Genomic DNA, 12,485 nt, shown 5'->3' with positions numbered 1-12,485 from the left:
AATCATTAATCCAAGTCTTGAATGCAGCTGGTCTTCCTGAGGAACTTGTTTATAATTTCTATTTTTTTGTGTTACTCTAAACTTCTATTCCACAAAATGTTGTACTTTTTTAATTTCACTACATTTATTTTGACAGCTTTAATTACCAGCTACTTTGCAGATTCATATTATTGATGCAAAACATAATCAACTAATGCATTATGATTTGTACTGTTAAAATGATCCCCACCTTACATTAAAGTGATGCTTACACAATAATTATAATCCTGATATATATTAGTAGTTTTACTTTTTTCTTTTACTACCTACTGCACAGGTAGGTGCACAAATCATCCCGAGCCATGATCCTACAATAACATCCATTTTCCGGTCTTATCAGGACTATTTTTTGTCAAACTGAATGGCCAACAAGGCAAAAACAACGTAAACATATATTTAAGTATATTTTTTTAGTACTGACAAATGAAAGGACCTAAAAGCCAAAAAAACAAATAGAATTGTTTAAAAAAATATATATTTTTCTGTTGAGTTAGACATCAATAAAGCGAAAAGGCTACGGTACAAGGTCTTCAACCCCAAGACTGGAGGTGAAGTTAAAGAGAAATTTGTATAAACACACTGTATTTGAATAGAAGCAGAACATTTTATTCACTTAATGGTGGCACAGCAAAGTAGATTCCCCCAGTACATCCAGGTTGTATCACAGCAAACAGGACACAAGTCCCTGGGCCTTTAAGTGTCAGTATGCAAATATGCATTCACATGTCAGGAACTGAGTGGAAATATTTCGATGACTTCTTTCAGGGGGACAAGTGAGTTTATTCTCAAAGTATGATCTCATCACTGCGTCCTGAATTAAAATGCAGGCTCGGGGAGGTGTATTGAATTGTCCAAATGACATTGTTACGGCTTGAAGGAAGCAAATAAAACAAGCATCAGAAGTGCCTTCAGTCATTCACAGCTCATTTCAAACATTACTGCAAGGGATGCCACATTAATGATTGATTCCTAATGGAACAGGAAAAACAGTAACAACATTGAAGGTCCAACCAATGATTAAAAAAAAACAAAAAAACAAACAGCACTTCATGTGAGTAAAATAAAAACTGACCCAAAAGTAGGACTGCTGTTTCTTCACTCACTCGTCACTGTCTAAATAACTGTACATAAGATCAACAAGATGGCATAAAAAAATGACTGTACTGCTTTCAGGTCACACTAACCTCCTAATTCAGTCTTATAAAAGTTGGTTTTGCATGTTTACTTGACTGCCACCACTGAAGTTGTTCCCTCATCCCCATGTTAAGTTTCCACCATCCACCTGCTAATGTACATGTCCCACTTTTAACATGAACACACATACAAAGCAGAACACACTCGCACCAACACACACTTATCCCTCCATGCTCCTTTTAGTAATTACTATGTCCAAATCAAAGACTTTGGAGGCGTCCACTTCTGTTCATATCTCCCCAGACTCTCGCTCCTCGGAGCTGGAGCGTCGGTCCCGCTCGAACGATAGGGATCTCTCTCGTTCCCTGCCCCTGGCTGTGTCCGTGGAGGGGAACTTCTCCCTGTCCTCCCAGTCTCTGCACGCCGCCCTTTCCTCACGCCAACCCTCTCCTACTGCGGCACCATCTCCACACCTCTCCTGGGACGGCGAGGGCTCCTTGTCGCGAGTATGAGATGATCTGTCTCTGGAAGACCTGAGGAAAAAATGATCAGCCACAAATTGATCATCATCATGAAAAGTATGCCTCCAGCACAAGATTGAAGACTTGATGTCCTTAATTTGAGTTTGACTTTTTTTTTTTTTTTTAAAAAGGGACAGAAAGCTAAGTTATTGTCCAAAAGTCTTGCATTGCCAGACCTATATCCAGAGCACGGTGTCAGTGCTGGAAAAAAGTCTGGCTGCTCAAGTTAACATTCTAGTATCGCAGAAAGAACATCCGTTTGTTGTATTTCTTTAAACTAATCACAGTCGTCTTTGGTGATGCTAAACACCGGATGCGGCAACGGCACCCTTGCAAAATAGATAGCGGAGGGGAATGCCGGCTGAAATAGGATTACTCTGCAGATTGTGAATGTGAGAACACAAACACGAACGAAAACGTACGAGTTTAGCTTGCCGTCCATCTACAGCATAGCTCTTCCGCCGTCCGTCATGGCGTTCATAATTTGCGCGAGTGGAGTGTGACGTCACGTGCAAAGGGTCAATACAATTTCACCGCTAGATGGGAGAAATTCTTAGGTGATCACATTTTACTTTGCATGTCAGGTGAATCTCTCAACAAATGGACAAATTAAAAATGGAACAATTAAAATATTAACATTAGTTAACCCTACTGTGAACACATACGTTGTTGATATGTAATCACTGGGAACTGAGAAGTTGATGTTCAAATTTTTTGGCTAAGTCCTGGATCTTCGCAATCCTACCTAGAGCACCTTTAAGAAGAGGTTGTACAAAGTATATTTTGTAACTTAATCAATAGTTATTATATTACACCCAATATGTTTATGTAAACCCTCTTATGCTCGTTTAACTTTCTATGTTCAAGTTAAAAAATACACATTTCAAAATTTTAGTAGCTTATTTGGTACATTTTCCTTGATAATCAAGTAAACTCATGATACATATAAATCGCAATCGTAGCATTGTAAATTGCAATATGACTCTTTCTCCAAATCGTGCAGCCCTAGTCCACTCTCAGACCATTCAGTCATCCTGAGGATGCTTTATGCAAGTTTCAGTGATGGATAAAAGCCATACCTCTTCCTTTTGCGCCTGTGAGAGTGGGAGCGTGAGCGATGCCTGTCCTTGTGTCGATGTTTCCTCTCTCTCTCTCTCTCCCGATCCCGATCTCCACCTTCTTCTCTGGAACGAGAGGAGTGGGGGCGTCTTGAATGATGGGCGGACGAAGTCGAAGTGCCTCCGTCCCTAGAAGAATTTATGGACAAAAACAGATTTTAAGGTTTGAAGTTACAATGTGCACTTCTGCTCTTTTTTTGTAATGATGAAATTATTTCAAATAATGAAAGACTGTATTCTTAATAAAAAACACATCATGGCACACAACTAGCCTAAAAATATGCAACAAAGCCACAACATGCCAATCTTGTTTGGAATTTACACAAATAGGTAATGTCTGAGACGTTTTTAAGTTTATAGCATTATGTTGCAGTGCGAGTCTGTATAGTCTATGAAATCATGAGTCACTCTGACAAAGACAAAACTTATCAAGTGATTCTGGTCAATGCAGGCATACCTGTATCGTTCTCCACTTCTAGATCTCGATCTAAGATGGACAGAAACACAAATCAGTTTGCAGATGACACTAAACTCTCTCTTCGTATCAATGGAAGTCAGACTGTTCCTTACCTCCTTCGCTCCCTCTCCCTTTCTCGTTCTCTCTCCCATTCATGCTCTCGTTCGCGCTCTCTTTCTTGTTCCCGCTCCAATTCCCACTGTCGCTCTCTTTCATCATCTTTTTCACGTTCCTCTCGTCTTCTTGTTCGCATTCTTTCTTGTTTCTCTATAACTGCTTTCTGGATAAAACAAAAATAGTGCATAACTGAAAAATACTAGCAGCTGATTCTGTTCTATGTTCAGTACAACACAAATAATGGAAACTAGGGGTGTCACAATTTCGATTTTAAATCGAATGGGAAAAAAGTTGATCAAAATGAGCTTTTAATTCGAAAATAAATTTAGAATTCTACTTGGGGGTCCGAAGAAAGAAGAACATTGGGCCTCATTCACACCAATCGTTCTTAAGAACAAATTTGTTCTTAAACCCCAGAAGATTCTGGCATTGACCAATGTTTTCAATTTGTTCTTAGGTAAGAACAGAATCTACGCACACTCAAGAGCACTCTTACGCACAATTGAGAGCTGACATGTTTGTGCAAAATAAGTAGTTATACCATTTTCATCCGTTCTAATTTAAAATTAAATCTCCTTTATAATTTTGTAACTCATTATTTTACACATAATTATATGTTTGTTTTAATAAATATACACTACACTTTACACTTTCTTGCAGCAGTACCTCCACTTCAGAATTACCAACGTTTTTCTTTTTTTTTGGAGTCGAGGCCTCCACAGTCTTTACCACATCTTTTACGACATTTCTCTAAGTGTGCACACGGCCCTGCCATCTCATGCCCTTTTGTGGGAATTAACGGGGCGTTTACCTATGCTAAATAGGAGCAACGGGCACAAGCTTTCAACTTACGAAGACATTGGGATTCATCATTCTAAGAACACACCTGCGAACAATGCTGCTGTTTAAGAACACGTCATGAATCAGACGTAGACTTTTCTTAGGAACTTTAACAAATTTAAGAAAAAAGCATATGAAGATATTGGTGAATGAGGCCCATTGACAACAAACATAGAAGACCCAGCCAGCGGGTAGCATGCAGCTAAGGGTAACGTTAGCTTACCAGTAGCATGGAGCTGCACTTTTCAAGACATCGTGGCCACTGCCAGAGATGATGGAGTAACTACAGAACTGGAAAATGCTTTAGCACCCCTTACCCTTAGCTTTTCAAGCTTCTCGCGGATTTCAATGAAGCCAATATGCAGTTTGCCCCCAAAGTGGTCAGCTAGACGACGATCGTTGTCGTGAAGACCCAAGTAGGCAGAGCACACCTCGCACACCCGCAGTTTTTGTTGTTGAAAGCTGGAGGCTGGCATCGAGTTTCTGTACACATCCTGCAACAACAAAAAAGGTTATGAAACTGTGGAGCTGGAGCAAATTACTAAAGAGACACCATAAAAAACAAAAGATTTTAATTTGTATTTCATAATGCCTGCATGATAGAGCTGGACTTACCGTAACCTATTAACTTCTTAAACCCAGCCTTATCCTTTGGAAATAAACGCATAAAGTAACATTCCCAAAATGAATCAAGAATAGCTACTCTACTCATAAGGCCTATATATATATATATATAAATAAAAATCACCTTTATTTTTTACAGGCAAGTCATTAAGAACAGGTTCTTACGATATAAGTGCACAGGTACATGGGTGAGTAAGACAGGGAGAAACCATTCAAATATTTAGCTGGAAAATTATTATGTAGAGAAGCAACTGCATATGTCTGTGAACAAGGATGATATGATAGTTTTGAAGGATGAAATGGAAATTAGTTTGTCCAGTTTGAGAATCTTTTGCAGAGCACTCCAGTCGCAAGCGGCAGCAGATTATATATTACAATATAGGCCCCATTATTGTCTAATTTGATAGGTAAGACGCTAAGAAATATGAATCCATTGTAACTATTTATATTAGCATTCCAGAGTAAATGGGGATGCATTAAAGAAAAAAATTGGGAGGTGCTGCGGGAGTACGGGGTGAGGGGGTCCCTTCTCAGGGCCATCCAATCTCTGTACGACCAAAGCGAGAGCTGTGTCCGGGTTCTCGGCAGTAAGTCGGACTCGTTTCAGGTGAGAGTTGGCCTCCGCCAGGGCTGCGCTTTGTCACCAATCCTGTTTGTAGTATTTATGGACAGGATATCGAGGCGTAGTCGGGGTGGAGAGGGGTTGCAGTTCGGTGGGCTGGGGATCTCATCGCTGCTTTTTGCAGATGATGTGGTCCTGATGGCATCATCAGCCTGTGACCTTCAGCACTCACTGGATCGGTTCGCAGCCGAGTGTGAAGCGGCTGGGATGAGGATCAGCACCTCTAAATCGGAGGCCATGGTTCTCAGCAGGAAACCGATGGAGTGCCTTCTCCAGGTAGGGAATGAGTCCTTACCCCAAGTGAAGGAGTTCAAGTACCTTGGGGTCTTGTTCGCGAGTGAGGGGACGATGGAGCGGGAGATTGGTCGGAGAATCGGCACAGCAGGTGCGGTATTACATTCAATTTATCGCACCGTTGTGACGAAAAGAGAGCTGAGCCAGAAGGCAAAGCTCTCAATCTACCGGTCAGTTTTTGTTCCTACCCTCACCTATGGTCATGAAGGCTGGGTCATGACCGAAAGAACAAGATCCAGGGTACAAGCGGCCGAAATGGGTTTCCTCAGGAGGGTAGCTGGCGTCTCCCTTAGAGATAGGGTGAGAAGCTCAGTTATTCGTGAGGAGCTCGGAGTAGAGCCGCTGCTCCTTTGCGTCGAAAGGAGCCAGTTGAGGTGGTTCGGGCATCTGGTAAGGATGCCCCCTGGGCGCTTCCCTAGGGAGGTGTTCCAGGCACGGGGAGACCCAGGACTAGGTGGAGGGATTATATCTCCAACCTGGCCTGGGAACGCCTCGGGATCCCCCAGTTGGAGCTGGTTAATGTGGCCCGGGAAAGGGAAGTTTGGGGTCCCCTGCTGGAGCTGCTACCCCCGCGACCCGACCCCGGATAAGCGGATGAAGATGGATGGATATAGCTATGTTACAAATAACAAAGCTTCCAAACACATTGAAATAGTAATAAACACAATTAATAGTGATCAATATGCATGTATGGCCAAAGAGCTCCAAAAGAGTTTGCATTCATATAAATAGATTCCTCTGAATCTAATGGCTCATTAGTGTCTGCCCCCATCTGCTGGCTGTATTGAAGTACTACAAGCCATCTGATCCTGTGTAAGTGCCATGAAACGTATGATAAAAGTGGAACCAAAATGGCAGATATTTTCTGCAGTAGAGACTAGACAGCGGAACGGGAGCCGTGTCATTCGGGTCTTATAATAATACATCTATAAACAAGAGTGGACGGCTAGCAGAAACAAAGCTCCTTGAGCAGAAATGTATTTATAAAATGGTCTTGTGGGTGGCAAGATCAGTTTCAAAGCCCTTCCAGATGGTTCTAACCACAAGACTTAAGTTATTTGCATGTACTGTCAATATGAATTGAGTTGCCACCGGAGTAGTCGAGTCTCAAATACTACTTGAGCTTAAAAACTTGAAAAAAAACTCCTTTTTAAAGTACATTTAGAACAGATAAAAAAACATTTGTGATTAATCACGAGTTTACTAGGACACTCATGCAATTAAAAATTATAATCGATTGACAGCCCTAATATGTATTTATTCTAACACAATAAACTAGTCACAACACAGCAGATATTAAGTTTCTGACCTCTGCTTCTTTCTTCAAGCCGCGGGTCTTCTCCACCATTTCCAGCACTTGCTGGGCTTCATCTACGTTCCCCTCGCCCCCGAGCTGCTCCGCCCGGGCCAGCAGCTTCCCAATCTCTTCATTCAGCTCGTGAACACGTTCAGCCTTTTCATAACAGGAGAAAAAATTAGCTCTAGAGTCATGATAACCAGATGGTGTGACATTGTGCATTTTCCAAAGAAAATGATTCATTCCCAGGTATAAGAAGCACAGCATTCATGAAGACCTGATGATAATCTCACACGAGCAATGTCAACAGTGAGTATGTCACCTTTGCTGCCACTTCAGCGCTTATCTCATCCTGCGTTTCAGCTAGTCTCTTCTTGGCCAGGTCGGTCCTGCGGTCGCAGTCAGCGATGAAAGACTGAAGGTGTTCAGCAGCCTGCGAGAAAACCCAGACAATGTTAAGATCAATGGGTTTTTGTGTGTGTAAAATATACAGTATGGTGGAAAAAAATATGTTTTGAATGTTGTTTAACTACCAAGTTCCAACTGTCCAGAAAATAACTACTTTCGAGAGCTATACATGATGGGGTAATGCTGTGTGTGTGTGTGTTACTCACATCAAGTTCAAAGAAGTACTCCTGCTCCTTAGAGGCAATCTCGAAGTCTGCTCTGAGGGCCAAGTCATGGACTTTCATACACTCTCCCAGATCCATTCTCTGCAGAAATCAGAAATACATTAATGTACTGTATTTGTATGCTTCATCATTTCACTCATCTTGAGATGTATTGTGCCAATAGTTCCCTAATGTTAGAATGTAATCCTGTCTTTCAACACTAGCATTTTACATGATATCACATTTGTGATATAATTTGAAGCACAGTGCTTTGTCACTGGATGTCTTTACCGCATCCAAACTATATGGAAATGTAAAGTGCTGTCCCTAAGTATTGAGACGCAAGCAGCTTTTTGTGTGTTTTGTACTCCAGCATATTGAATTTGAAATGAAATAGTGATTTTGAGGTTAAGGTGCTGACTCTGCTTTAATTCGAGGGTGTTTTCTATCACATTAGATGAATAGTGTTTTTTTCATTAACAGTCTCCCAGTTTGAGGGGACTGAAAGTATAAGACAAGTTGAAAAGTTTACATTCAAATGTTTACAGGAAGAATATGGCTGTAGTCCACAACCCAAACCACAGCGGAGATTTGGTACTGTTCCCAGCAATGTTATGTCATTGCAGCTATCTTCCCTTCTCACTTTGAGGGCTTTTACCTTCAATCTGACCCTAAGACAGTGACAAATTTGAATGGGGGTCAGATGAAAAGTAGCCTTTGTCTGTATATTTACAATCACTGACCTGCTGCGTGGTCCTGAAAGCTTTAAGTCAGCACTTTAACCTTGTCGCCATTGTAGCACTTTAAGCTCAATGTGCTTGAGTAGTATCAAAACCAATGACAACAGCTGTCCTATTACTTTCTGACTGCAGTGTATATAGAATAGAATGCCTTTTATTGTCATTATACACATGTACAACGAGATTAAAAGCAACTCCTTTTTCCAGTGCCAACATGTACGTAAAAGAAATGTAACATGGAATAAAATAAGTAGTGCAACAAGAAGAAAAAAAAAGGGGGTAAGGGGGTAATGTATATGATACATGATAATGATCTTTGTGTACAAGTGTGTGTGTGTGTGTATAAACATAATACTCACAGTGCCAGACAGAATATCATGAGGACATGAATCCAGGAGGTGACTTTTGCAGACTCGCTCATCTGTGAATTTGATTCTCTGCCGCATGCTATCTCCTAAAAAAAGGAAAACCCCAAGAACAGAAAGACATGTTGACTTGTCAGCCAGTCCCTCGATTAAAACGTAGCACGATACGTACTAAAGCATTGAGGTGCAACGTGCAGCCTTGCGATAAACAAGTCACACATCTGTTACCATAACAGTAAATCCTAAAAGTTAGCTGCTAGGATAGAGTCTGATAACATGACAACATATGGTAGGAAGAAAGGAACCACGAAAAAAGAGCACACTAACCATGACCAAATACAGTGCAAAAAAAACTTAACTTGCCATGTATACATAATCTCAAACACAACAGGTAGCTAGCCGGCTGGCTATCCTCATGTTAGCTAGCTTGGTTTGAAAAGCATGCCTCACTGTCATTGCCTGGCATATCGGCTAGCTTTCCGGCTAATGCTAGCAACAACACAAACTCATGTCCTGATCCGATTAGACACCGATCTCAACCACAGCCAGCTGTGCTCACCGTCTCTCCCTGTCCCCATGAGTTGGTCCAGCATCGCTCGCATCTGTGCCTGGGCCGACATGTTTCTGAGTGTTTAGCTAGAGTTGTGTGAGTCACTCCTCGCCAGCTAGCTACAGTCTTCACACATGCAGCCTCCTCGACTGCAGGCCTCGTTTGCTCCTACACCACCACCACCAACCACGGACACGAACTTTTCCCACAAGGAGAACAAGCCCGAGTCCCGCTGAGCCAGCGAGGTGGTTGTGTGCAGCGTTGGTACAATTGACTGGTTATCACAGCACTTTAGCAACAGATAAATGTGACTTTGTAACGGTGGATGGCTTCGGGTCGGCTGAGCAAGTGCAACGTCTGTTTGAAAACTGCTGGGGTCCCGTGGTCGTGTGGCGCGTTCAAAGATCGGTGACAGAATGTAGACAGGGCAAAGGGTTAGCTAACTAAATCTGTATAGAAATAAGTAGCCAGTTATTCTGTAACATAGTATCTAAATGTATTTCTAGCCAGTCAGCTAGAAGTTGACAAGTTTATTCAACGTCCTTTCTTCCGCCTTTCCACTTCCCCTCCGTGCGCGTCGCCGCGAAGCGCGCTCTAGTTTCTTGCCTCGAGGAAGGGCTGCAGTCTTTTTTTTTTTTCTTCATTTTTTAAAAAACTTTATTTAAAGAACACTAGTACATCAACAGTTCCCTTAATACATTCACGGTATGTACACACAAAAACTGTCAATATCAGAGGTGCATGTATATAAAATGTTTTGAAATGTTTTTGAAAAAGTAATACAAATTCAAATCAATGGTCATCGGTCCATGAGAAATTCATCAAACATAAAATTAGTCTTAATTGCTTTCTTATTTTAAGATCTCTTATAGTGTTGCCATATTAAAAGAAGAATAAGAAAAGAAGAAGCAACTTTATTATTCGTGAATGTGACATTACACCTGACCCTACTATCAAAATGTTAGGAAATAAAAAAATACCTTGAACAATTGTGGACAGTATAGGCCTATTGGAAATATATATGTATTACCGATAAGTATTTATTAAATTTTACATTGCTTAATTGTAAATTTTAATCTGGACCTTGGTACTTAAAGTACATTCCTCATTCCTCCACATAGACACTTTATCTGGAATAGCAGGATATATTATAGCCTTATTATTAATATTATACACAGTTTTTTATTGCTCCTGATTTGACCATGGAATTATGTAGGTAGGTCAATTTTGAAAACACAAATGGTGAGTGAATTCCGTGAAAAATGTAAGGTGCCAAAGAGTCCATAGTGCACCCCCTTCCCCATTCTTCTCATCATTTGAATGTTTACCAGTACATATACATTGCATTGTTTTACGAAGCTCTAAATGTTGTTTCAAAACCTTCTGACAATCCCAGTGAATAAACCGTGCAGCAACAGACACATCAGAAATGTTTACTCTGAATGAGTATTCTGAATACTCTGCCTTATTCTGCCTCTGACTGGCTTACCTTGGTATTCTTACCCTAACCCCAGCAGAAACCATATCTACTCACATATATATATATATATATATATATATATATATATATATATATATATATATATATATATATATGGCCTTATCTACGAGCAGAAACACGTCTCTGAACACTAGAGCCTAACCTAACCAATCCAACCAACGAAGACAACGAGTATTAGCCAATGAGAGGGAGAGTAGCTCCCGATCTCTACATCAACGGTCCCACACTCGACCACTCATTGGGCCACTCCCACTCTGCTGACATTACTGGAAAAAATGGCGACGAGTATACTGCGGCTCCCGCTGCGACTTTTCACCAAAAATGCGGGGATAATAAGCCGTAACAACGGCTTGAAAATATCTAACATATCCAGGACAACTCAAGGCAGGACCGTAGTATCCACGCCGTCGGGGGCAATTTTACCGAAACCGGATAAAGTGAGTTTTATTCTGCCTTGGTTATCGAGTGAAAACCGACGGCGTAGGCGGGACCTAACGCTGCATTGACAGCCGCTGTAGCACATAGAAAGACAGAAGATGCGCTGGTCAAATCAGCCAATGAACGCATGTTTACACGAACGTAGAGGTACTTTCAGGAAGTAATTACCACTTTTTGTCATTATTGATTAAGTGGACATTTTATGTTAGCCATTGAAATAATGCGTAATTGGAACATTTGCCTCTGATAAATGGTGTTATTTGAGCAAGCTAAACGCTACACAAGCTGGTGTGCGTTGTTGTCAAGGCAAGAAAAATCGAGGACAATGAAGGATATCTGTTTATTACAGGAACGCGTCATTTGTTCTGAACTATGATGTCCAATAAGATTACGATGGCCCATACAGATAATTCGATATAATCGGAACACAACAAAAAATCCCTATTAAAGCCAAGGAACAAATTGAAAGAAATATGTCTACCAAAACTAAGTATGCTCCACCCATGGATGGATAAACCTGCTGTGGGGCCACAGGAAATAATGACCTGATGGGCCCCAGTTAAGCCCTTTTCAAAACAGGGCCTCAAGTTAGTAGTCTGGTTTACCGGAAGTACAGTGACATTTTCATGTCACTTGACACATAGTCCTCTTGTCCCTTCTGTTTTCCAGACGCCATTTGGACTTATCCGCATGACAGCAGTGGTGGTGCCTTTCCTGTACGTGGGAACTCTGATTAGCAAGAACTTTGCCGCTCTTTTGGAGGAGCATGACATCTTTGTACCTGAAGACGATGACGATGATGACTGAGCTAACTCCAGAAAATAAATGGTAAAGTCAAAGTGCACATTAGCAACACCTTATTTGACCTTTCAACACTAAAGGGTGTTTTCTAAGCTATATGTGAAAGGGTGTAGTTTATGGCATGTTTGTAACATTGACAATTGGTAACAAAGCTGCTGACAGTTATTTTTTTAATTGTTAAATTCATATCCACAGGGTGCTTTGCAATACTGACTGAGAGCACACCAGCTGGCACAAGGAAGATGGGGCACTTTGACATCCAAATACATCCCTCCACCCATCTCCTCTGCTAATAGTTGTTTTCGCTAAATTCATTTTTTTGCACATATCATGTGAGGCTATCAAAACTACTAGTTATGCCTTCACTCCTGTTTGCATGTTTTTGTCAACTTAATAAAGGGAGTCGATTACACATG

General features: G+C 41.1%; 2 protein-coding genes across 2 annotated transcripts; one reads left to right on the top strand and one right to left on the bottom strand.

Moving 5' to 3' along the window:
• Positions 1–623: 623 nt before the first annotated feature.
• LOC144537628 (putative RNA-binding protein Luc7-like 1) lies at positions 624–9,928 on the bottom strand. Its single transcript, XM_078281386.1, has 10 exons — positions 9,339–9,928; positions 8,774–8,868; positions 7,678–7,776; positions 7,386–7,496; positions 7,076–7,219; positions 4,544–4,720; positions 3,383–3,549; positions 3,270–3,299; positions 2,774–2,941; positions 624–1,706 (listed from the first exon to the last, which is right to left on the bottom strand). The coding sequence occupies exons 1-10, from the start codon at positions 9,397–9,399 to the stop codon at positions 1,463–1,465; spliced, it is 1,296 nt and encodes a 431-aa protein (XP_078137512.1). The 5' UTR covers positions 9,400–9,928; the 3' UTR covers positions 624–1,462.
• Positions 9,929–11,064: 1,136 nt separating this feature from the next.
• Positions 11,065–12,481, top strand: smdt1b (single-pass membrane protein with aspartate-rich tail 1b). The gene is made up of 3 exons (XM_078281373.1): positions 11,065–11,267; positions 11,938–12,096; positions 12,265–12,481. The coding sequence occupies exons 1-2, from the start codon at positions 11,106–11,108 to the stop codon at positions 12,073–12,075; spliced, it is 300 nt and encodes a 99-aa protein (XP_078137499.1). The 5' UTR covers positions 11,065–11,105; the 3' UTR covers positions 12,076–12,096; positions 12,265–12,481.
• Positions 12,482–12,485: the final 4 nt, after the last annotated feature.

This window comes from Sander vitreus, chromosome 2, assembly GCF_031162955.1.
Source record: "Sander vitreus isolate 19-12246 chromosome 2, sanVit1, whole genome shotgun sequence".
Classification (NCBI taxonomy): Eukaryota; Metazoa; Chordata; class Actinopteri; order Perciformes; family Percidae; genus Sander; species Sander vitreus.
The sequence above is the reverse complement of the archived record's forward strand: the minus strand, read 5'-3'. Positions and strand labels throughout refer to the sequence as shown.